General features: G+C 40.4%; 1 protein-coding gene across 5 annotated transcripts in view; it reads left to right on the forward strand.

Annotated features, from left to right (window-relative positions):
- Positions 1-24212, forward strand: part of LOC134226298 (uncharacterized protein DDB_G0271670) — a 236034-nt gene that overhangs the window by 196333 nt on the left and 15489 nt on the right. For 4 of the 5 annotated variants that reach the window (XM_062706981.1, XM_062706982.1, XM_062706980.1 and 1 more), the window contains 2 exons: positions 19421-20860; positions 20941-21072. In XM_062706981.1, the coding sequence (XP_062562965.1) occupies positions 19505-20860; positions 20941-21072 (1488 nt within the window). In that variant the 5' untranslated portion in view covers positions 19421-19504. Of the gene's footprint in view, positions 1-19215; positions 19309-19420; positions 20861-20940; positions 21073-24212 lie in introns of those variants that run through there. The other variant, XM_062706984.1, reaches the window with a different exon arrangement.

Genomic DNA, 24212 nt, shown 5'->3' on the forward strand with positions numbered 1-24212 from the left:
ACTGCCATCGCTGTTGCCACTCTACCGGGCACTGTCGCAGGCCACGCTAATTTTCGAAGTTGGGTCAAACGGTAAACAACAACTTCCTCCATGAATATTTGGTGGCCCTGAAAAGGGCTGTTTATGTTGGCTTGACGCCTTTTGAAGTGATGTACACCGTGGTCCCGACGAATGTTATCGGCTGTATTAATGCACTGTTGGGCTGAATCCGTAGAAAACAAATAAAAGAACAAAACGAACATCTAAATATAAATTTAGTCACCGAATATTCAAGCTTCATTTTCAGGAGCAATTATCCATTTTCGCTATGGACTACGCTGATGTCAATGATTGGTCATTCAGGTTGAAATCATACGTGAACTAGCAGAGCAACGACGAGCAGTGACGTTACTCCACCTTGGTCTCCATGCAAACGTATTCTGACAAGCCGAGATCTGGTGTTCGCGACGATCGGCAGAACTACCGCAAAGAAGCGCCGAACCAGACATCACCGACGGCGAAAATGCTGCGGAAAAGGCGGCAGCAATGATGGTTGCTACGAGCGGCGGCAGCAAGGCTCAGAGCGTCTCGTCGAAGGCGATAAGCATCATAAACAGCTTCCTAAACGACATCTTCGAGCGTATCGAGCAGGCCAAGCCCGCCGTCTCGGAAGGTTCCAAAGACGACACCAAGTACGTCATCTCCTAGTGAACAAGGACGTAGCTCCACCTAAAACGGCCATTTTCAGGGCCCCAGCCACGCTCAAAGAGGAAAAGACTTTTCGTACCGCGCACGCAGGAAATTAAAATTTTGAAATGAATTTCCATTTCACTGCTACTGATGCCAACGTCAGCCAATTTATGATTTGCCGCGGAAACACGATAGAGGCCATCCATGCTAATACATCCGATTCTTTTTTTACACGGGGGATGCGTTCCGGGGGATGCGTTCCGGCCGTGTAAAAAAATTCGTGTAAAATCAGAATCGGGTGTACAATGTTATGAATCCCCGCATGGAGCGCTTGTGCTGCTACCAACAGAGAATTTCGTCCGTCACCAAGTGATTATGATTTGCATTTTGAAAAAAAAAATGGTGGTTGAACCTTCTCTCGTGTAAAATGATGATTCTGTTTCCAATGATGAGCGGGTAACAAACGGTTATACCCCGTTAGGCATAAGTACGCTAGGCATTAGGACGTTATGCATAAGTACGTTAGGCATAACGGACGTTGAGTATAATGTACGTTAGGCATAATGGACGTTAGGCATAATATGACCCAAAGAGCAGCCTATGGCATAAAGAAGGAAGATTTATGCCAAGAGTCCATTATGCCTAACGACCATTACACCTAACGTCCATTATGCCCAACGTACTTATGCCTAACGTCTTTATGCCTACCGTCGCGGACCCTCATAAACGCACTCATCGTTGTGATATTACGTGTCCGCACTTCGAGAAAACTTAATTGAACCTAATTGTCTGTGTTTGCGATTGGTTGGTTTACCGATTTTTAACAATGCCTGGCGAATTTAAATTTTTCAATAGTTTAGCACCTTGAATGCATTTTTTTTATAGTTGAGCAAAATCTTCAAGAGCTTGTTGATATTAATATTTTTCATCAAAATCTTTAAAATCGGTTGGAAGACGGCTGTGTTATTAGCCCATACTTCCTGACCAGTTTTCGTGACGGTCTCAGATTTGAATCTTCAGAATGACCCCCGTGTCCTACCCGTTGCATCACGAACAGCAGTTTGAATTATATTTACAACCTTCACCCCGTCCCTTACAGAAAATGGTGTTGCCCTACCCAAATAACATTTTAAGTTTTATAACGCTCTTGAAGATCATAATTTACTCTTCAAGAGTGTTATAAAACCAGCATAAAACCAAAATGTTACTAGGGTTTGCAACATGTACATTTCTCCATTCTGTAGTCTAACCTTTTTCATGGAATTCCCTGATAACTCTACTAGACAAATTTTACTCGCTTCAGAACTCTTTTCTCACAGTATTTACAACTTTGACCCCATAGACACTTTTTATAGTTTTTTCAGAGATCTTTCAACTATGGCAGCGGTTCTCAACCTGAGGTACATGTACCCCTGGGGGTACCTTCGCTGGCCCTAAGAGGTACCTCGGACAAAACTGCATAATGGCGGACGTATTACAATTCTAATCAGACCTTAGTGATAAAATTTTGGTAATTGTGTAATTTTTTATTTCAAAACTTTGTCTTTTACATAATATACATGGCGATCAGTAAATCAAAGCCAATTGAACCAAACCCTCCTCAATCTAGAAGTTCCGAAGACTCCGTTTCAGAGGCATGAAGTTTTTTTTTTCAGAAAAGTTCATTATTTCGTTGCAAGAGGATTAGAAGCATCCTTCTACACTTCTCGGAAGCCTTCTTCAGAGCAGCTCGAATGCCTCCTTTAAAGATGTTCAGAAGCCTTCTTGTAAAACCCGAGCCGCACATGTTAGGAAAAAATGGTTGCAGCAACTTTATAATGAATAAATCTGGACACATATAAGTTGTCGTAACCCATATGGAACTCGCGTGCTGCTAAGGAAGGTTTGGAAGCCCCCTTTCAAGAGGCCCGGAAGCCTCCTTTCAGGAGGCCCAGAATCCTCATTTTAAGAGAGTCAGAAGCCTTTCTTCAAATAGCTTCGATCGATGTTTTCAAGAGGATCGGAAGCCTCCTTTCAAGAGGCTCGGAAGCCTCCTTTCAAGAGGCTCGGAACACTTCTTTCAAGAGGCTCGGAAGCCTCCTTTCAAGAGGCTCGGAAGTCTCCTTTCAAGTGACTCGGAAGACTTCTTTCAAGAGGCTCCTATGCCTCCTTTCAAGAGGCTCGGAAGACTTCTTTCAAGAGGCTCGGATGCCTCCTTTCAAGAAGCTCGGAAGCCTACTTTTAAAAAAACAGAAAACCTTCATTCAAAAAGCTAAGGAGGCTCCTTTTAAGAGGCTCGAAAGCCTACTTCCAAGTGAATCGGAAGCCTCTCTTCAAGAGCTTCGGATGCCTCCCTTCAAGAAACTCAGAATTCTTCTTCCAAGAAGGTTCAAGGTATCTTTGAAGAGGTTCAGAAGCATTATTCAAAGATGGAAAGAAAGCCACCATTCAAGATGCTCGAAAGCCTTTCTACTAGGGGCTCAAAAGCCTCTTATCAAGAGGTGCGGAAGCATACTTTCAAGAGATTCAGAAGCTTCTTTCAAGAGGCTCAGAAGCCTCCTTTCAAGAGGATCAGAAGCCTTCTTTCAAAGAGCTCGGAAGACTCCTTTGAAGAGGCTCGGAAGCGTACTTTCAAGACCCTTGGAAGCCTCAATTCTAGAAGCTCGGAATTCTTCTTTCAAGAGGCTTGGAAGCCTCCTTTCAAGTGGCTCGAACACCGCCATTCAAGAGGCTCGAAAGCCTCTCTACAAAAGGCTCTGAAACCATCTTATCAAGAGCAGCGGAAGCCTACTTTCAAGAGATTCAAGAACTCCTTACCAAAGGCTCAAAAGCCTCCCTTCAAAATTATTATTCTTTCAAGAGGCTAGGAAGCTTCCTTTCAAGAGGGGGTACCTCAATTAATGCAAAAGTTCGAAGGGGTACCTCTTATAAAAAAGGTTGAGAACCCCTGAACTATGGTATGGATCATCTGTGTACACCGATGGACCACAGACCATACATTTTTGCTCATTCTCCTTTCCTTTGGAAATTTTGGAGAAATTTTCGTGGAAATTCGGAATCAAAATCGTGGAAGTTGGAAAGTATTTCCCGTGGAAGTTCAGAAAAATATAGCATGATAATTCGGAAGAACTCCCAAGGAATATTCTGAAGAATTTATTGTGAAATTTCATTGAAAAATCAGAAAATTCTCGTGAAAATTCAGAATTGTTTTCTTTTTACGATTTCATCATTTTATAAGCATGATTAGGATTATCGGAACGGAATCCATTCCATATAGTTATCTATCACGACAAATCAACTATGTATTCCCAAATAAAATTAAATACAACTTATTCGAATCAGCTTGTTCGGTCTAACAAAATAGCTCGTTCCTAAACTCATTTGTTACGTGAAGTGTATAACAGTTTACTATTTAAGCCCATTAAAGTATTTTAACAATGAATACCAGCGGCATAATTGTTGATTCCTATCGATACGTTGCCAAACAATCTTTCCCAACCGACAGACAACCAACAGTTTCGAATGCTTATTTAAGACATGTTTAGTGCATACATCTTATCAAAAGGGTTATTCGTTTTTGCTATAATGCCCAGCCTAATTATAATACGACACGACATCCCATCGTACAGTTCCGCGCTCCGGGGCTCCTAAATCAGCATGCCAAACACATACATCGCATTCGGCGGTTACTTTCCCCCAGAAACTGACCATTTTAGGAACCCCTCCGTCCCGAAACTTTCTCAGAGATTATCCAACAAGCACTAGATCCGTGCTAATTGGTTCCGCCATCCGTTTCGCATTTGAAAGATTCGGTTCCCTACTCGAGCATCTTCGGCAGGCACACACAAAAAACCCACTATTTCGCCCCAAAACAGACCGCGGCCGCGCTCCCCCAGCAGGGTCGTACACTACCTTACCTAGTGCCCCTACTAGCAGCACCGAAAGGTGGTATCGCAAGCCAAAGTCGGAGGAAAAAGCGAGAAAAAAAAACTCGCAATAATTAGGTCAGAGAAATCGTTTCCCAAAAACTTTCGACCCACATCTCGGCTCTCGCGATCGCCGACCGTCGTCGTCACCGCTGCTGCAGCAGTCATCAAGCGGACGGCGACGGCATGCAACAGCGGCGTCGTGTGTATCGATTCGGCGTTTTTTAGTTTGTATCAAAATTATATACGCCCGTGGCAAAGCAGAAAAATTTTATGCCAAAAATTCAGATTAATTCACGTATCGCCCTTCTCGTTACAAAGTACGTCTATTTTATTAATTTCGTTTCAATTCCAACATAAATTTCGATCATATGCCTATCAGGATTCAAATGTTTCTCAAAACATTTGACTAAAACTCAAGTTAAAAGATCCACTATTGATTAGTGTAGTAATATCTCTGTGATCAGCAATCGTACGCCCAATATCATTGTAAAAGAATATTAACTTTTTACTGGCGTAATCTGATGTAAAGTATTTTTTATGAAGCTTTTTTTATTTTATTATGAAAACTTTATCTATCTACCATCATTTTCCTGTTGGCTGTGATGCGGCAACCATTACCTTCCTCTCGCGTGCGTCTTTTTTCTTTCTTTCATCGTGCGCGTTTTGGTTAATTTTACAATCGTTAAACCGAACGACCTCCCGCTTTCGTCCGCCGGTCCATCAAGCCCAGCGTATTGGTTTCGCGAATATATATTTTTTAATCGTCGCCCGCCGCCACCGGTCGAGATTCCCACTTTTGATGCGTTCCATCCGCTGTACATTTCACCTCGCCGCAGTTCCTGCGGATTGGCCAGTGGCTATCCGTCGGTGATGAGGGGTCATTGTTGAGATTACGACGGATATGCGTTTGTTTGGTAATGCTTTCCGGAATCGATTTGAGAGATTTTTTGACTGGTGAAAATAAAATAAAACTGTTTTAGGACTTGGAGTGTTGCCTTAGAAAAACAAATCGATGGTTCCACAGAATTTGTTAAATACTTATTATTATTATTCATTTTTAAGGCAGTTGGTTTATATGCTATATGAACAACTAGATAGAAAACATAGAAAGAAGAAAAAATATCACATCCTGTAAAACTTTCGAAATTCTTGATATTGGCTACTGTGCCGTCAGGGCGCAATCGTAAGACAAGACTTCGAGAGTTATGAAGTACAAATCGTAACAAAAGAGGAACGTACTTAAACATAACTCACTTTTGTTAAGTTTAGCCTATGAATAGTTTTTTACCAACATTCGCCTAACACGGAAAGGTAAAATAACCAGTAGTGGACCCCCCAGTAGTGAAATTTTGCACTTCCCCTTTGGCAGGTTCTCCCTTAGAAATTTTGTACAAAAATGTTTATATTATGCTGTAATAATGCAAATATGAGTGTTCACTGCGAAAAAATTCTATATATAGTATATCTGTCGCCTTTATATTTTTTTTGCAATAGCTCCACCCTAAAATAATCAGCATGGACCCACACATAAATAAAAATAATTGCTCATTCGAGTCCACACCTAAAATTTATTTAGATATAGATTTTATAAGTAGTTTGCGCGGAGAATAATTTTGTGCGTGTAAGTAAAATCTATGGATCTTCGCCATTAAATATGTGTGGATCTTTAGTAGTGTAGGGTCCAAATACTATTGGTCATTTTACCCTAATCAGCACAAAGTTAAATTAAGTTGTTCAAAATGTGTTTAATATTGAGTTCTTTCAACAAATTACTATTTGTTCACCTGAAATCACCCATATTTGATGTCGTTTGTGTATCTCTCTCTAACTCTCGCGAGAATTATAACTTCAACAAAAATTAGCACGGGCACAATAATCGGTCGATATTAACTATAAATTTAAAACGATATTAAAAATTATGTGTCCAACCTTCGAGAGCTAATAGTTTCCAAATTTACATTCACTAATATACCATCATAAATAGCGTCTTCGTTCTTGTCATTATTGACTGATAGAGTTATGAATCGCGTTGAACACTATTTTCACTAGAAGAAGCACTCCATTCTTTGCTCTAAGCTCATTTTCCCCCTATATTTGAAACAGTTATTTGATGGCTTTTATTATCGGCACAGGGGTATCTCCATCTAGTTTCGAGTGCTCACAGTAACAGTTATAACAGATTCAGCCCTAGATCACAATATATATTTATTCTGGCCTTTGCTTCTATTTTGACTATCACTTTTGTCAACAATCTTCCTCGCTTTCCATTTTGTTAGTAGAAAATGCATTTTAGACATAGCAAATTCTTTGAAGAGTGGTTGAAGTTGAATTGTTAGTACCTATTAGGTTGGTAAAAAATAGATCATATATGCAGATTGTTCGCGAGAATCAGAAGCTTTTGATCTGCTTGTGCGGTCGATATGTGAATAGATTTTATTAATAACAATGCTGTACTTGAAAACATGCCTCAGAGACGTTTAAGTATTTAGGAGTATCAAATTTTCTGTCGGAATTGAGTGAAAAATGGATCATGTTTGTTTGTTGCTTGAATGACAAATGTTCAGCATTCATAGGTCACATACAGTCGTGATTTATTTAGTGGGCAGAACGATCGGCCGGTCATCACAAAATTTGTTCTGCTTTGTGCGGTTAGCAGAACGATCGACCGATCATCGAAATGTTGTTCTGCTTTGTGCGGGTGAGTGCATTAATTAGAAAGTGAAGATTCAGTTCGCGTCAGTAAGCAGAACGATCGGCCGGTCATCGAAAATGTTGTTCTGCTTTGTGCGGGTAGCAGAGAGATCGGCTGGTCATCGACAATTTTGTTCTGCTTAGTGCGGTGGGTAATTAAAATAATTAATGTTCGTTCGATAATGTTTTGAATTGATCAAACTACACGCTATACACGGCATACCGTTTACCAAAACGAACCCTGTCACAATACCTACCCCATATATCCAACATCCCAGTGATTTCTCGTGGAAGTGCAGATGACTCGTCGGCTTCTATCAAAGCGAGTATCACGTCAACAATTTCCTACCTATTCCTCAATTGACCTGCATTCGGACACGGCCGGCGCTGGTATTGCTTATTTTTGGGTCACCAGTTCTTACACATTGAAGATGACGTTAGTCCCAAACTTCATCTGTTGGTTCTCTGTGTAATTACAGCTGACCTGGCAATAACGGAGTAGCAACCGTGGGCGGTCAATCATGCTCATGCTCATGCTCATGAATAGTTTTTTACCAACATTCAAAATCGGGGTTTACGTAGCACTACATTCCGTGTAAAAAAAAGTTTCCAGTTCAAAAAATCCGTTTGATTTATTCGTATTATGATTTTTCGCAAAAATCCGCAAAATGGACCAATTTTGCAAAAAAAAATTACATTAGATTTTATAGAATTAAGTGTAATCGACTCCCGATCTAATGTAGGCTATTTTAGATGATAGAGTCTTTCTTGGCTTCTCATGATATCATCATTGAATATTCATAAATGGTGCTTGCCTCACAAACTTTGAACAACTGCTACAATACTTGATAATCACTAATCTGTGAGACGGCAATGTCTCATTTCGGCTGAAGGATGGGATGCTAGTGAATAAAGAAGACCTGAACTAATGCGGTTACGTCGCCGCATTAATTTTTTTAGAGTCTCTCCAATCCCCCTGAAGCTGGTGCCATCCACCCGTGCAGCGACGACAACGGCGAGTGCCATATTTAGTTCATCCAACGCACCAGATTGATATGCGTTGTGATCGCGCCACCATAACAGTCGCACAAGCGTGCACCTCAGAGCTGTCTCATCAGCATCAAAAGCATATATAGCCAATAACGTAACACGCAATAATCGGCCGCGATCTGTTGCACGCTGCACGCTCTGGTGACGGTACGGCTGCGGCTGGTGGGTGCGCTCTCTCGCGAGTCGCGACGCTTCTCAATGGCCGGGGGCTGGAGCTGCGCATGGTAATCAAGTTCGTTGGTTCGTTAGCTGGATCGTCATGCTGCTGTGGCGAAGTGTCGCCGCCGCCCGTTTCGTTTCGTTACGATGCTTCGACAAGTTCTCGGGATCCTATTTGGAACAAGTTACCCCTCAAAGAAAATTGACTTAGGACGGACTACTGTTGCGGTCCTTCAGGTCGATTCCTCTGGGATAGCTAATAGAGGCTTTTTATTGAGGAAAACTGGAGTAGTTGCCTGGTTTAGAAATTGTTGTCAATACAATATGTTGTTTCCTTCTCGTACTGGTTTAACATCAACTGAGACATTGCTGTCTCACAGCTTAGTGTCCCACAGAATTATTATTAACAATTGCGTGATTTTAAAACAATAAACCAAAAGCAGGCTATAAAAAGCCTACTAGCAAGGATATCATCATCTACACTGTATTGTCATGTAGAATTCCTGTTGTAGGAGGATCAGTCATACTGAAACCTATGACTACGAGCCACATCTGTGTTTTTATATTAGTTGACATGAACAGTTCCCGCAACAGTTGACAATTTATGTTCAGTAAAGATGTGACAAATAGAAATCTAAATAACTAAACGCGATGAGAGTTTAAGCAGCCTTGTCAGGTGTTCAGGTAATTCTAGAAGAATTAAAAAATTTAAAGAATGTAAATAATATTATTATTAGGAAATCGTCGTAATCAGGAATCGAAAATGCACACTCTTACCTTAGGCCCATTGTCACCCCGTTAAAAGTATTTATTACCACCAATAAAAAAGACCTATTTTAAAATTTTATGAACAGAGTTGAAGTTGAAAGAATCCTGAAAATACGAGATTAATAGTAATGTACAAATTGTGGGAAACAGAATAAAATTTGAATACCCAAAAAATCCATATCTTCCTAAATAGAACTAACAAAAAACTTGAATTATAAAACAGCTTGCTAGCAAAAAGATAAGCCTGACAATCATAAAAAATGCATGTGTCTCCAAGAAAAAAAAGAATTTCTGTTAAATCAATTTAAAACTCAACGATCAACTATTCTATTCTCCTGGATATTCTTAAAATCGGCACCAACAATTAAAAAATGCGTAACTGCTTTTGTAAACAAGAGCTTCTCACGACTCTGGTGGCACATACTGGTGGGCTTTGTGCTTATCCATGCATCCAGCACCATTTAATTAAAGATGAGGATTCGCTGCTTGCATCAGTGTTGTTGGATTGCGTGGGTGAGCTCAAATTATTCCACCAGTGACGTGTCCTTGTTTGTAAAAGTAGTTTTGTCCTTTTGAAACGCTGGTGCCGAAATAGTCAAAAGTAGGGCTTCCAATTTTTCCGGGAATCAACTTCCCGGGAAACGGGAAATAAAATCGAAATTTCCCGGGATTTCCCGGAATCCCGGGAAATAAATTTGAGCGCTTTAATCGACAGAAATTTATTCAGAATTATTATCATAAACAAATTTTGGAGCTCAGACTATTTTGCCATAGAACTGTTTGAAAGTCGATTTTGCTGCTGCGTGTACAATAAATTACAAAAGTAAGAAGCTAGCCAATTTATTTTATCTTTCCTTTATTCTTATTAGGTTGAATAAAAAAAATATGCCGCCCAGTTTATCTACATGTTGTATTCCTATCCTTCGATAGATTCTTTTAGAAGTCTGAGAAAACACAAAAACACGCAAAATCGATTTTAGCCACCTCAAAATTTAGTGCGATTTAGCTGAAAATTTTATGAAAAGCATATCTTCATCATACGAAAGCGATTTTGAGCTGACTCGTTGAATCGCAGATATTTTTCGAAAACGTAATGAAAATGAAATCTTTAAAATAAAATACCAACGATTTAACCCCATTCCTACAGAAAAATACGAAACACAGACTTGAACTACTTTCACGGCATATAATTGCTGAGATTGAAAGTAAGAGCTCACTTTCACTGGACATAGAATTGTTGAAGTTTCTGAGCAAGTTTGTCGCCCATATCCAAAAGCTTTATCTCTTTCGCACCAGAGATTTTAGAGATTTCATCTTTATTTTGCAGATTCTAGATCTTGTTCAAGCATAAGGTCTGCAGAGTCCTGATGAGATTTTTCTTGTCGCCTTCTGAAGTATCCACATAGTACTCAAAGATATGTGATATTTGAAACATGTCGCTCTGCACAAGCATCTGCGTTCTCAAAGACACTATTGCTTTGTTCCGGCTCTTTCTAAACGGTTTAGGATTGCATCGCACTTTTCAGTAGCAACTCTTCTTTTAAATGACTTCATTTATTATCATTATGTGGATATAGGGAAATCAAAAGGATTTTGGTTTATTTATTGAAAGAGAACATTTCCTCCATCAATTGAAAAAATGAAGTTTTATTAAGAGAACAAAGAGCAAATTTTAGTAAAAGTATAATTAATTAGTACCTTAGATTTAGTTAACGAGACTCAAAACCTGTAAAAACATTCGAAATTCGGGAAACTAATGTTAATATCCCGGACATCGGGAATCCCGGGAAATCCTTACCGACAATGGAAGCCCTAGTCAAAAGTAACCATCACAATTAAAAAAAATTGATATTCTTTTGCTGTTTTCCTCTACCCACGCATGGTTGCTACTCATAATTTACAATTAGCAAATTTGTACAATGAATCAACACAATATAGCTGGCTCGGATTAGATATTCAGTTTCAGAGATTCACATCTACATTCATGTAGTCAGCTAGGAAGATGGAAGGATCGTTCGTAAGTGGTTTTTGCACAGTGATGCGACCATGTTGTTTTGTTCTACACAATGATTTAAAAAAATCTCGGAAAATAAAAGTATCATGTTAAGCTTTCACAAACGAGCGTTTTATTCGGCCTAAGCGACGCGTTATTCAAATGAACGTTCCTTCAAACACTAATTATTTACTATCACCGTTCCGCGAAAAAAAAAACCCACACCATGATGTCGCATGGCTTCTGCAAACCGTGAAGCATCGTTCAACCAAAGCGAGACGTAGTACACGCACTAATCGTGCACCCTCAATGTTTTTGGTCTTGCTTTTTTTCAAACATAGCGACGCGAAACACAAATGTACGATCCTCCAAACACTAACCATTTAACTTCTCCGTCCCACACAGTAACACCATGCATGCCCGATGGCTTCTGCTAAACGTCTGCCTTTTCTTTAATTTGTGTCTATTGCAATGAGTCTCTCTGTCTATATTTCTCTTATTTATTTATCTGTCTTCCAATTCATTCTGAAAACTCAGCTGTGAATATGTACATTATGTGGATGAAAAATGTATTGGAGGTAATCACTTTCTTTCGATGGGACTCGAACCCACGACCCTCAGTAGGCTAGACAGGTGCTTTTAACCAACCAAGCTACGAACGGTCTCCGTTGGCCTTTGCAACTTCGCAACATTGTAAATTAATGTCCAAGTCGGGTAATCCAATACTCGGAAAATAGGCAATTAACTTTGTTAAGAAAATTATTTTGATCTTTTTAGTGGAATGTCTTCACTTGTCACGAGTCAAGTACGAAACACTTAAGATGACCTTACTGTTAAGGTCGAGGTACAATAAGGTGGTGGAATTAAATGGGATTGTACAAACTCGTCTTATGGCAAGTGAATTTACTTTGATTGAACCTTCCAATTTGTCTTTTTTCAATTTTTCTTTCTTTCCATTTGTCTCTCTTCCAATCAATCTTCTAATCTGACCCTCATTCGATTTGACTTGATTTCGATTTCTCGTTTCAAATTTGAATTGACCTTTCCCGTCAAAAGTTGCATCGCATGTTATTGTCGCAATCGATTCTTTGGCTTATTTAAGGTCTACTTTCCCAAAGAACCCATATTTTTAAGCCTCTAACTATTTTAAAAATCGAAAACAAAAGCCGAAAGAGTGCTGCACGTGAGAACCGGCCTGACAAATTCACCCGATGTTCGTTTGAAATCGAGCAAATATTATGCCAATCTCCAAAAACAGCCCTTTTTTGATTTTTTATTTTAAACTTTTAAAATTCTTAGATGCGTCAAAATATATGGGTTCTTTGGGTAAGTTGACCTTAAATAAAATAAAGAATCGATTGAGCGCATAAAAAATGTTTGACTGGAAAGGTCAATTGTTTGCAATTTGTCTTTCTTCCAATACTTTCTCCCTTCAAAATGTCCTTCTTCCAATCTGTTTAAAATCTATCCTTCAATTTGTCGCCAGCCTGCTTGTGTTCCATAAAAAATATGTCTTTTATTAGTCCCAGTCGATTCTTTGACCTATTTAAAATCCCATTTTTCTAAACACACATTTTCTGATCTTGGTCCAAAATCAGGCACCTGTTAGGGTCAAAATAAAATTGAAGCATTTTTCGAAATTAAAAAAAAAGGCGTAAAAAATATCGATTGATTGAAAAAACAATAATTCTTCGGAATTAAATAAATTAAAGATTCGATTGAGCGAATGAAATTTTTTTGTTCGAAAAGGTCAATTGGTCTTTCTTCCAATTTGCCTCTCCTCCAATCCACTTCTTTTTCGATTTGTCTTGCTTCAATTTTGACTCTCTGCTAAATTGTTTCTTTTCCGAAGTATTTCTTCCAAGATTTTTCTTGTCTTTCTTTCAATTTGCCTCTTCCCAATGTTTCTGCCTATCAAATTGTCACTCTTCCAAACTGCCTATCCCTAAATTTCCTTCCGCATTGTCTCTCTTCCATTTTTTATTCCTATTTGAATCATTCCCAATAAGTTTCTTATCCCATTCATCTTTCCTTCAATCCATTTTAAGTTTCTTCCAATTTATCTCTTTCCCAAAATTTTTCTCTTCCTATTATTATCTCATCCAATTTATCCCTCATCTAATTTTTCTATCTTCCAATTTCTCCAATTTCTCACATATCTCCCTTTCAAATTGTTCTGATTTATCTCTCTTCTTACTTGACTCTCTTCCAATTCATCTCTCTCCGAAATGTTTCTCTACTAATTAGGTTCTCCTCCAAATCTTCTCTATTCCAATTTTTTCTTCTTCTATGTTTCCCCCCTTTAAATTATCTATCCATCACCTTGTCTTTCTTCCAGTATGACTCTTTTCCACGTTGCCTCTATTTTGATTTGTCTTCCTTCCAAATTTTAACTTTTCCAGTTTGTCTTTATTCAAATTTGCCTTACTTTGCATTATGTTTCTCTTTCAATTGGTCTCATTTCGTATTTGTCTTTCTTCCAATTTGTTTCATTTAGTTTCCATTCCAATTTCTCTTCCAATTTGTCTCGCTTCCAATTTGTTCAATGTTTCTGCTTTTAATTGTCTATTTTCAAACTAGCCAATCGTTTCAATTGATCTTTTTGTAGATCTTTTCCAATCTATCTCTTTTTCTATTTGTCTTTTTTTCCTTCGGTTTTTCTTTCTTCCAACCTATCTACCAATTTGTATTTCTTTCAAATTGTCTCTCCCTTCAAATTTGTCTCCCTTGCAATTTATCTTTCTTTCCAAACGTTTCACTTTCATTCCACTGTCTCTCATCCAATTATCCACTGTTTAAATTTGTCTTTCTTCCGAATTATCTATCTGTTCCAAATTGTCTCTCTTCCTATTTGTTTGTCTTCCATTTCGTCTCACTTCCAATTCATCTCCCTTACAATTCTTGTCTCTTCAAATATTTCTCTCTCTCTGCCAATTTACCCATCCTTCAAATTGTCTCCTTTTGATTTTTCTAGAAAAGCGACTCTCATTCAATTAATCTCTTTTGCGAAATCTCTTGCGATCTGCCTATCCTCTTTCAATTTGTTCATTTTTCAATTTGACTCTCATGCTTTTTGCCTCTCTTTCGATTAAGTCTCGCTTCCAAATCGTATCTTTTGCAATTTCTCTCTCTTCATATTTGAATTCCTTTAATTTTTGTCTTGCTTTCATTTTTGTATGACTTTCCATTTTTCCTCTTTCAATTTGTCTCTCTTCCAATTTGTTTTACTTCCAATCTATCTCTCCCACAATTTGTCTTTCTTTCAAATCTAGTTTTAACTGTTCATCCTCAATTTGCCAATTTTTATGGCCTCCAATTTTAATTTTTCCTTTTTTTTTTAATTTTATCCCTCCTCTAATTAGTCTTCACTCCTTTATGACCTTCACTCTGTCTTTGTCTTTCTTACAAGCGAGTTTGCAATAGCCATTGAGCAAGTAAGTGCAGTGCGTGTTTCAATCGTCGGGAAAATAATAAAATATCGTGTTCGGTGGCTCATGCGCATGTAATGCGCTTTGCTCCGGTCGAAACTAGTGCGATCTTCAATTGTTTGCAGAAGCTATCGGACAAGTAAGTACAGAGTACTGCGCGTCCGTTCGGTCGTCCAAAACGTTTCCCCTCTGTTTTCATATGCCTCCGGGCGTGCATGGCTTAACATATTTCACGTGGCGAGACAGCAAATTAGTGTTTTTTCCCATCCCGTAGATTGTATCACTCACCGAAGTGAATCCAGATAAATTATCCTTTGTAACTAAAACGATATCCTATCCCAAGACAATCGTGGATATGCAGAGGTATACTCAGTCTCTAGTAGCAACGAGAGCCGGACTTACAATCCTTCCCATCCTATATGACCGTAAGGACGTGTCCGGCGCCGTTATTAACTTTAGATATTTGAGCTCCCGAAACATGTACATTGAGAATGGGTAGCTAGTCCCAAGCCCCATTTATTGTGTTCTCTATACAATTTCGCAAGTTCTAGTCAATCACGGAGTAGCAACAACGAATTGTGCGGTCATAATCCTCACCCTCCTCATCGCAATTTGTCTTTCCTACAATTTGTTTGTCTTTCATATTATCTCACTTCCCATTCTTCTCTCAATCAATTTGCCTGCCTTCTATCCTGCTTCTCCTTAAATTTTTTATCACTTCCAATTTTTCTTTTTTCCAAATTTTAGACCAACATTTGAAAATGGCGTAACAGCCAAAAGTTATTCTTTCGTCTACAAACATACAAAGGCAAATATCTATCTCAATTTCCCCATCTTTTTAAATACCATCTGATTTATCTTCGATTTTTTCGTGGGGTCAACTAAACAAACTGCTTAAAAAACCAAATCCAGTTTAGGTAATGTTCCAAATTTTCTATTTTCCTACGAACTATATTCACTCATTCGAACTATACTTCAAACTGCCTATTCTTCAATTTGTCTCCTTCTGATTTGTTTTTCTTCCAGTTAGTTTGTGTTTCAATTAGTCTCTTTTCCAATTTTTCTTTCTTACGATGTTTTTTTTTTAATTTTTCTTTCTTCAGATATGTCTCTTTTCTAATCTACCTATCATAACAATTTGTCTCCTTCATATTTTTCTCTCTTCCTATTTGTCTCCTTCCAATTTATCTCTCTTCCAATTTAACTTTATTCCAATATACCTATCTTCCGATTTGTCTTCCTTCCGATTTATATAATGTTTAGTTTGTGTTACTTTCTTTGTCCCTCTGTCTCTTCCAAATTTCCTCCCTTTAATTTCATTCCTCTTTGCCTCTCTTCAAATTCGTCTTCAGTCTAATCTGGATGGTCTTCATTTTTCCCTTTTCAAATTTGTCTTCTTCTATCTTGACTCTCTTTCAATGTGTCTCTTTTCCAATTTGTCTCCCTTTCAAATTGTTTCTCTCTCAATTTGTCTCACTTCCCATTCTTCTTTCATACAACTTGCATTCTTTCTAATCTATCGCTATTAGGATTTGTATCACTTCCAAATTTTTACTCTTTTAATTGGCACCTTGCAATTTGTCTCTTGTTTATTTTATCTTCGGTTTGCTTCCAACAATTTATTTTCGACTTGCTCGCAGCAAGTTTCATTCGATGATGAATCAAGTGACATTGCTGCCAACTGAAAGTGGGCCAGGTGGGTTGAAAAGCAATAGCCAAAATAATGGGGTTTCCTTTCGTTAATAACTAAACTGGATCAAAAGCTAAAACCGTGATTGTTGTTTCTGGCACAGGATACAAACGCCCATTTTCAAGCGTACCAATCTTAGGCGATAATTACAAATTTTCAATTCCATCGCTTTTTAGATTAACAGATTTGTTTGTTTTTCATACGACTCAGTATGAGTGTCCTCCAGTGCTTAGTCTTGTATTGACTCGAGAGCCGATCTTACTGTCGAAGTTGAAATACGTATTCGTGAAGATAAATGAATTCGTACTAACTAATCTTATGGCAAGTGTATTTGACCAATTTGTGCAAACTCCACAAATTTCTTAACAGGGTAGGACGGGGCAAGTTTGACACCCGGGGAAAGATGAGCAACCCTTGATTTTACAGCTATTATGTCTTTTTTTCTTTAGATAATCTCGCACACTGCTAAACTACAATCTAACAAAAGACTTGACACTAAAAAAATATTTTAGAAATAAAATTAATCAGATTAATACAGATAAATTAGCAAAAGTTGGTTTAAATTTGGGTTTTTTAATAAGGAATCAACATTAGGACATATTGTTGAATAAAAATCTTGACCAAGTAGATAAAATAGTAAAACTGTTTTGCACAACCCAAAATTATGATTTACTTTTGATACAAGATCGGCTGTAACTTTTATACTTAACTTTATGGCTACGCAGTCTAGATTAGAAGAAACGCAGTTATTCGTAGCCCAACGCTTCGACACGGGGATTGTGTCTTCCTCAGGGGATAATTATTTGTATCGTTTATTACCCTTTGATGAAGACACAATCGCCGTGTAGAAACGTTGAGCAACGAATAAACTCGTTTCTACTAATCAAGACTACCTAGCCGTAAAGTTGAATATTATGATATACTATGCGTTGTATCAGTTCAGTAACGTACATTATTAAAATTAATGAAATATTAAACTCATTTCTGTACTTCATATTGACGCTCTAATAAACTGCCGCATATTTGCCCTATATGAATAGGAAATCCAGCAAAGATAAGAGTGATATGCGATCATAGGCAATAAATTTCTGTTAAAAAAGTGTTTTTAGAAAGGTGCCTTTTTGCCCCATATGGGCGCTTGTCTCCCCCGCAGTAGAGTTGGACTAGTCAAAACCAGAGCTTTAGTTAAGTCACTTTTATCAAGATTACTATAAAATTCGCGTTCTAGTCTAGATGTTATATAAGATGCAACGAAAAAGAACTGTCGTATTGTAATATAGAAAGGCATAGAAAGGTCTCTGGAGTCCAAAACAAAAAGCGTTTTCATGGGCACCCCATTAAGAACGGAAGCAACACACAACTGTCATTTTCATTTTTTCAGACGCAGCAAAGCTGGGCAAATACAGATGACAGTTGTGCGTTGCTTCAAAAATGAGTGGGGTGCCCTTGAAAACTTGCTTTTTGTTTTAGATCTGGGAGACTTGTCCTTAAGGATCACCCTTAGGGTCTTCTTGAATTCTCAAAAAAAAATCATTCATTCAAAAATGATTATTCAATATTTTGAATCAGTTAAGTGTACCTACAGTACTACAGCCGTACGATCCTGTTCCATAAATTTGCCAATCCCATGCTCACCGCAATAAAACAACTCAAGATGATGACACCTGTCCCACTGGTTTTCGTCATCACACCGACCGTCAGCATAAGTAGATCAATTTAGCTCCTACCTGTCGTCGCGCATCGGCGGAATAAACCACGGCGCGTCAGACGGTGGCAGACGCTACTCGGACATTCCGACCTATATCGCGGGTCGTCTCGGGCACGTTTCACTCCTATAAAAAGCGATTGAAAATAAAAACTTTCGTTTCCCGCGCGCCTCATTTTCACTCTCTTACGACGATGACGAGGTGCCGTGGATTGGGGCCCGGGGGGAGCATATGGCAGAGGGGCGCGTCATGGCAGGTAGATCCGCGCTAGTTTCGCGCTGGCTCCCCTTTTGGTGGTGCTGCTGCTGCTGCTGATGGTGATGTTGATTGTGATGAGTCGCGGCGCAGCCAGTCAGCCAATTGTGCGTTTTCGTAACTCTCACTCTCTTGGGAAAGAGAATTACGTCTGGGCTGCTGGTTGGGGGCCTTGTCTCTGGTAGCAGAGCTAAAAGCTTCACGCACCCCGTCTTCTCCACAAATCAAACCATGCGGGTTGAACAGGGCTGGTTATGATCTATTCTAAGCAAGATATTCCTTTTTAAATTCAAGCAAGAGATTCCTTTTTAAAAATGTTTAAATAAAATAATGTGACATATTGTATAAAACAATAAAATGTTCACCTTATTTGGCGTTGCACAAAATTGCTCAAAATAATAGTTGAAATGACCAGTGAAATGTATTGCCATTATGACTGAGCATTATAAAAAAACGTTCAGAAGAACGTTTATTCATATGGAGTTTTCATGTTGGAGGTGTCTGTGTTCGATTTACTTTTAAAAATTATCAAATTCTAGCATAGTTACAGTACTTTTCATGTAGCCCTAAAACTACAGTCGATTGCTCAGTGAAATTAAGCAAATAATCATCGTTAGTTTTACAACCATGTGCCTCACTATAAAATAATTCGCTGCCAGCCATGAAAGCGGCGCGATCGCGGCTCCGCGGAGGCTTCGTAACAAGTCCCAATTTTTTAATGACTCTTTGGTGCGATCGCGCTCTGTTTATTTAATGGGAGTTGGAAATGTTACGCGCGCGCTCGGATCGGCGGCTCGGCTACACAAACAAAACCCCAGCCAGGTGAGCAGCGCGAAATTGAACCAGGTTGATCAATCTGGTTTCTTTGCGTTTTGGTTTTAACGTTTTCGAGTCCGGCCGGAAAGGGTCGTTTTTCTTTCATTGGGCTGGTAGGCCCACTTTCCTCTATAACCCTCAATAATTCGCACGGAGTTGCTCCTGGACTAACGTGGTGAGCAATTAATGCCACATCCTGTTCTACTGATCTGATGAACCTGTTATCGGGCTTAATGATCGAACCCATAACTAATGAGCTTTCTATCTCTCCTTTTAACCCATTGCAGATCTACCAACCTGAATGCCACAGCATCACCTTTTCAGTCTACCCGGGGAACCAAAAAGCTTTCAACATCATCGCGCGGAGTATAATGTCCAGTGGTGAACCGGATTCAGCTGGTTCCCATGGACTAGGACTCGCAGTTGCGTTAGGCGGGGGCTCCACGACCACCTCCTCAACAACAGGCTCGTCACTCACCATGATGGAGCCCCCCGCGAGTATAATCATGAAGGCCAAGGAAGAACCTGATTGTGATATGGAGCGGAACATAGACTCCAGCATGGATAGCAGCGCCTTGGCCACGTGTCTTTCGACGACGATCTCGGCGCTACGAGCCAGTCACAATGCCAGTCTCAATGAGGCCAACCGCGGCAACAACGTCGACGACAACCTCTCCGATCATTCGGAACCAACGACACCCAGTTCTGCCGCCGCACAACTCTTGGAGAGCCTCAAAAATAACCTCAACAACAACAACAACTCGAGTGCAATTAATAACAACAACCTGCTACATGCGAACAACAACAACAATAACAACAACAACAATGGCAACCGAAAACTATTCGAATGCGATGTGTGCAATATGAAGTTCTCTAATGGCGCGAACATGCGCCGGCACAAGATGCGCCACACCGGAGTCAAACCCTACGAATGTCGCGTCTGTCAGAAGCGATTTTTCCGCAAGGACCACCTGGCGGAACACTTCACCACGCACACCAAAACACTGCCCTACCATTGTCCGATTTGCAATCGAGGATTCCAAAGACAGATAGCCATGCGTGCCCATTTCCAAAACGAGCACGTTGGTCAGCATGATCTCGTCAAAACCTGCCCTCTCTGTAGTTACCGAGCGGGTACGATGAAGTCCCTCCGGGTACACTTCTTCAATAGGCACGGTATCGATCTGGATAACCCTGGCCCAGGAACCCCCTCGTCCCTCCTGCTAGCCCTAGATCAGCATAATCCGGCCAATCTCTTGCCGGCTCTGGCCGCCATGAACGCCGTCAACGCGTTCAGCGACTCCGGAGACTCGATGCGTTCGATAGACAACGCGACACCACCGATGCACTTCCTGACGCCGCACGTGGAGATCTCGATGGCGGACAACAACGAAGTGGCCCTCAACTGCAGTCGGGACGCCCTGAATGGTACCATCGGGGGCAACAACATCCACGAACCGAGCAGCGTGGGTTCCAACAACGGAAGCGATCGTGGCGGCAGCCACGACCGAAGCACCCCAACCCCATCGATTTCCTCCGGACTGGACATCAAGGCCATCGTGCGGCCCCCGAACGGTGGTTCGCCGTCGTCACCGCACTCGGCCGACTCCAATGCACCCTCCAGTTCCCACTTGTCCTCCATGCTTCCATCTCAAGTACAAAGCTCAAGGCATATTATTTTTGATAGCTCTATTACACCGTCAATCAGCCTGATTCCGATCAAGCAGGTAGGGTGACGTTTGCAAATGAAACGGTTCACGAGTTACCATCGGATTTGATTGATAAAATTTTTACACATTTTTTTTAGGAACCAACGACAAACGATGAGTACAATGAAACCAAACCACGAAGTATCAGCACTTCGGAAAACCCAACCTCCAACATTAGCAATTCGAGCGAGAGTGTGACACCGTCATCCAGCCTAACTTCGCTGATTAAGGTAAGCGATGGTTGAACAAAAACCGAGAAAAATCATATTTACTATCATAACTTCACTATTGTTATCGATGTTCAATTGAGTGGGGTTTGTGAAGTTTGATTGGAAAGATCGTCGATAGTTCTCACTTCGTTAGAAACGTCTCACCTCATAGGAGACGTAAAAAATAACAATTTTGTCAGCGCAACAAATACAAAAGAAACGGGCTAAAAATCATATAAAAAATACAATGAAAATTGTTGCGATTGAAAGATCATAAGACTATGATGTCATTTGTTCAATTTTCGTCATTCGTCATTCTGGGGCGATTTTATCTATTAACCTTCCTAGTGCATTGGGGTCCATTTTGACCCCAGCACATTTAAAACAACGCTATAACTTTGCGATGCAACGGGATAAAAATCTGTAAAATTCAGACTTTTACTAACTTTGGAAAATAAATAATCAACACAAAATCAACACCACAAAAAAAGTGACACATTGTGCATTGGGGTCCATTTTGACCCAATATTTCAGCATGATGCCAAAAACTCAAATTTCAGCCGATTTCCGATTTCATAGCATCAAATGAAAGCTGCGCTAGGCTGTAAGATGAATTGTAGAATTTTGGGAAGATTTAGGATTTGTGGGTTACAGAAAACTTTCACTATGGATTGCAAAAACTATGTGAATTGGACAAATTTACGGACTTGTCATAAGACGAGTCAAGTACGAGACACTGCGAAATCAAATGGTGGAATTAAATGGGATAGTATCAACTCGTCTTATGACAAGTGAAGACATTCCACTAAAAGCTCAAAATAATTTTCTTATCAAATTTACGGATTTTCCGAATCTCTCAGAGAACCGTTTTCGGAGCATTTGTGGGCCACAAAAAACATTCACATTCATTAAACACACAATTTGCCGGTATGAATGCTTACGAAAAATCACGAAGTTCTAGGATGAACTTTAAGAACTAGCCACTTTTACGGATGTTCCTGATCTCCCAGAGGACCGTTTCGGGAACATTTGGGGGTCACAGAAGTCCTCACAGAACTCCAAATTAAGGTGCCTAATTGATAAGCTCAAACAGTGTATCTCTTTGGAACTGGTTCCGCGGGAACTAGAGAAATGGGCCTTTTCTTAAAACCTACAGCTTTCCTTTGGTGCAAAGAAATCGAAAATCATTTAGATTAACCAAAACTAAACAGAAATTTGACACGATTTTTACACTAAAGATTTTTAGGATGCGTTTGTGAATTGTTGTTGAATGTTGTGTACCAAACAAAATTAAAAGTTCTACATTATTCTGCAAAATCAATCACTTTTCAAGAACCTGCTTGACAAAAGCCTATTGGCAACTACATTTTCTCCTCATTGGGGGGTTTTCTAATGGGGGTGGTACGAGCATGCTGATTTTGGGCTACCTTATGGTGACTGGTGAGACGACATCTGCGAAGGAGCGTCAAACATATATCTGATAATAACTCACAAGTTCCAATACTTACGCTTTCACGGGTCTTTTGATGACAATTGACCGCCCAAATGCTTTTTTTTTACTACGAGGAATGCATTTACGCTCGACACAGCACACGTGCTTAGTAGTTGCCAAACTACCACACGGAAGTGTACTGGAGTGTCAGACTCGACCAGTGAAGGTAAAACCGACTAAACTCCCTTGGGCTCCGCCCGTTTCCCCCAAGAAGTGCCTCCCAGCATATTCACGCTCACACAGGCACTCATCCCGTATGAGGCTTACTTGGGTGCTCTCACACCCTGACACTCTCAGACGCATCATATGTATGACTTCTGACATGCCATGTGAGGGGCCCCATACACGCTCCGACATGTTGTACAACTTTGACTCCGCCTCCAGGAAATTTGCTTTGGTCGGGGTAAAGTCGGACCATCTGTGGGCAACTGTGTTGGATAGTACAACTTGCCCACAGACGGTCCGACTTTACTTCGACCGAACCAAATTTCCTGGAGGCGGAGTCAAAGTTGTACAACATGTCGGAGTGTTTGTGGGGTCCCAAACAAACCATGTGAGGCTGGCTTGGATGCTCACTCTACTCCCCTCTGTCATGCCTCGAGGTGTCAATAGCGATAGGAACCGACAATTCTACGCTACGATCCTCCTACCTTTGCATGTGCAGTCGATACTCACACCTATAAGCTCACTCTTCTGCCATGCCTCGAGGTGGCGACTGCGGTTGCCACCTGCTGCGACACTCTTACTTCGACATGTGTAACCATCTCAGTCACTTAACCGCGCTCAGCCTGTTTTCGCTCTAACTAACCAATCACAAGTTAGTCATCCTTGTTGACTGTTGCTCGACGCACCAGAATTTCTACAAACTGCAGGAAATCTGAGTTATTGCAGTTGAAACTACGTTCCACTTCTCCCCCGCTTGGCTCATCCTCTGGGTAAGAGTATCCACGGTTGTCTAGCATAGCTCTTCTTCCTGCCTCGAAACGAGGACATACGAACAGTATGTGATCTGCAGTATCGTCAACACCTGGGCAGCCAGGGCAGACGGGGACCTCCGCGTGTTCAAACATGTGGATGTACTGCCGGAAGCAGCCATGGCCTGACAGAATTGTGTCAGATGGAAGTGCACTTCATCATGTGATGTAAGGTTTCAGCCGGTGGGTCCACCTACCTTTAGAAGAGTTATATCACTCGCGCTGCAACCTTATGCGTTCGCGGGCTTGCCGAATGACCAACCCGACTGGCATCATACTCGCTATCACACAAGCTGCATCGTGTGAAATGATGCGATAGAGACTTCACCCACATGACGATGACCACCTCCGTCTTATGTTAAGCGATCTGCAGGCCTCTAGCGCTCATCCAATCGGCCACCGTGCTTATCGCGGTCAGTTCTACCTGGAATTGACTCCCCGTAACTCCCCAAGGTAATGTCATCGGCGAAGGAGGCAACTTTAGTTTCAGAACCCCGTCGTACATTTATTTAGTTAACATCTAAACAGATAACACTGAACCAACAATTTGACGCCACAATACACGGTTCGATGCCGCATTTCTCCATCCTCGAATGCGCCCCACCAAGTCGTTTTGCACCTGGTCTGTCTACCTCACTCGCTGCGCTCCACGCCGTCTCGTACCTGCCGGATCGGAAGCAAACATCATCTTTGCA

This window comes from Armigeres subalbatus, chromosome 3, assembly GCF_024139115.2.
Source record: "Armigeres subalbatus isolate Guangzhou_Male chromosome 3, GZ_Asu_2, whole genome shotgun sequence".
NCBI classification, from domain to species: domain Eukaryota; kingdom Metazoa; phylum Arthropoda; class Insecta; order Diptera; family Culicidae; genus Armigeres; species Armigeres subalbatus.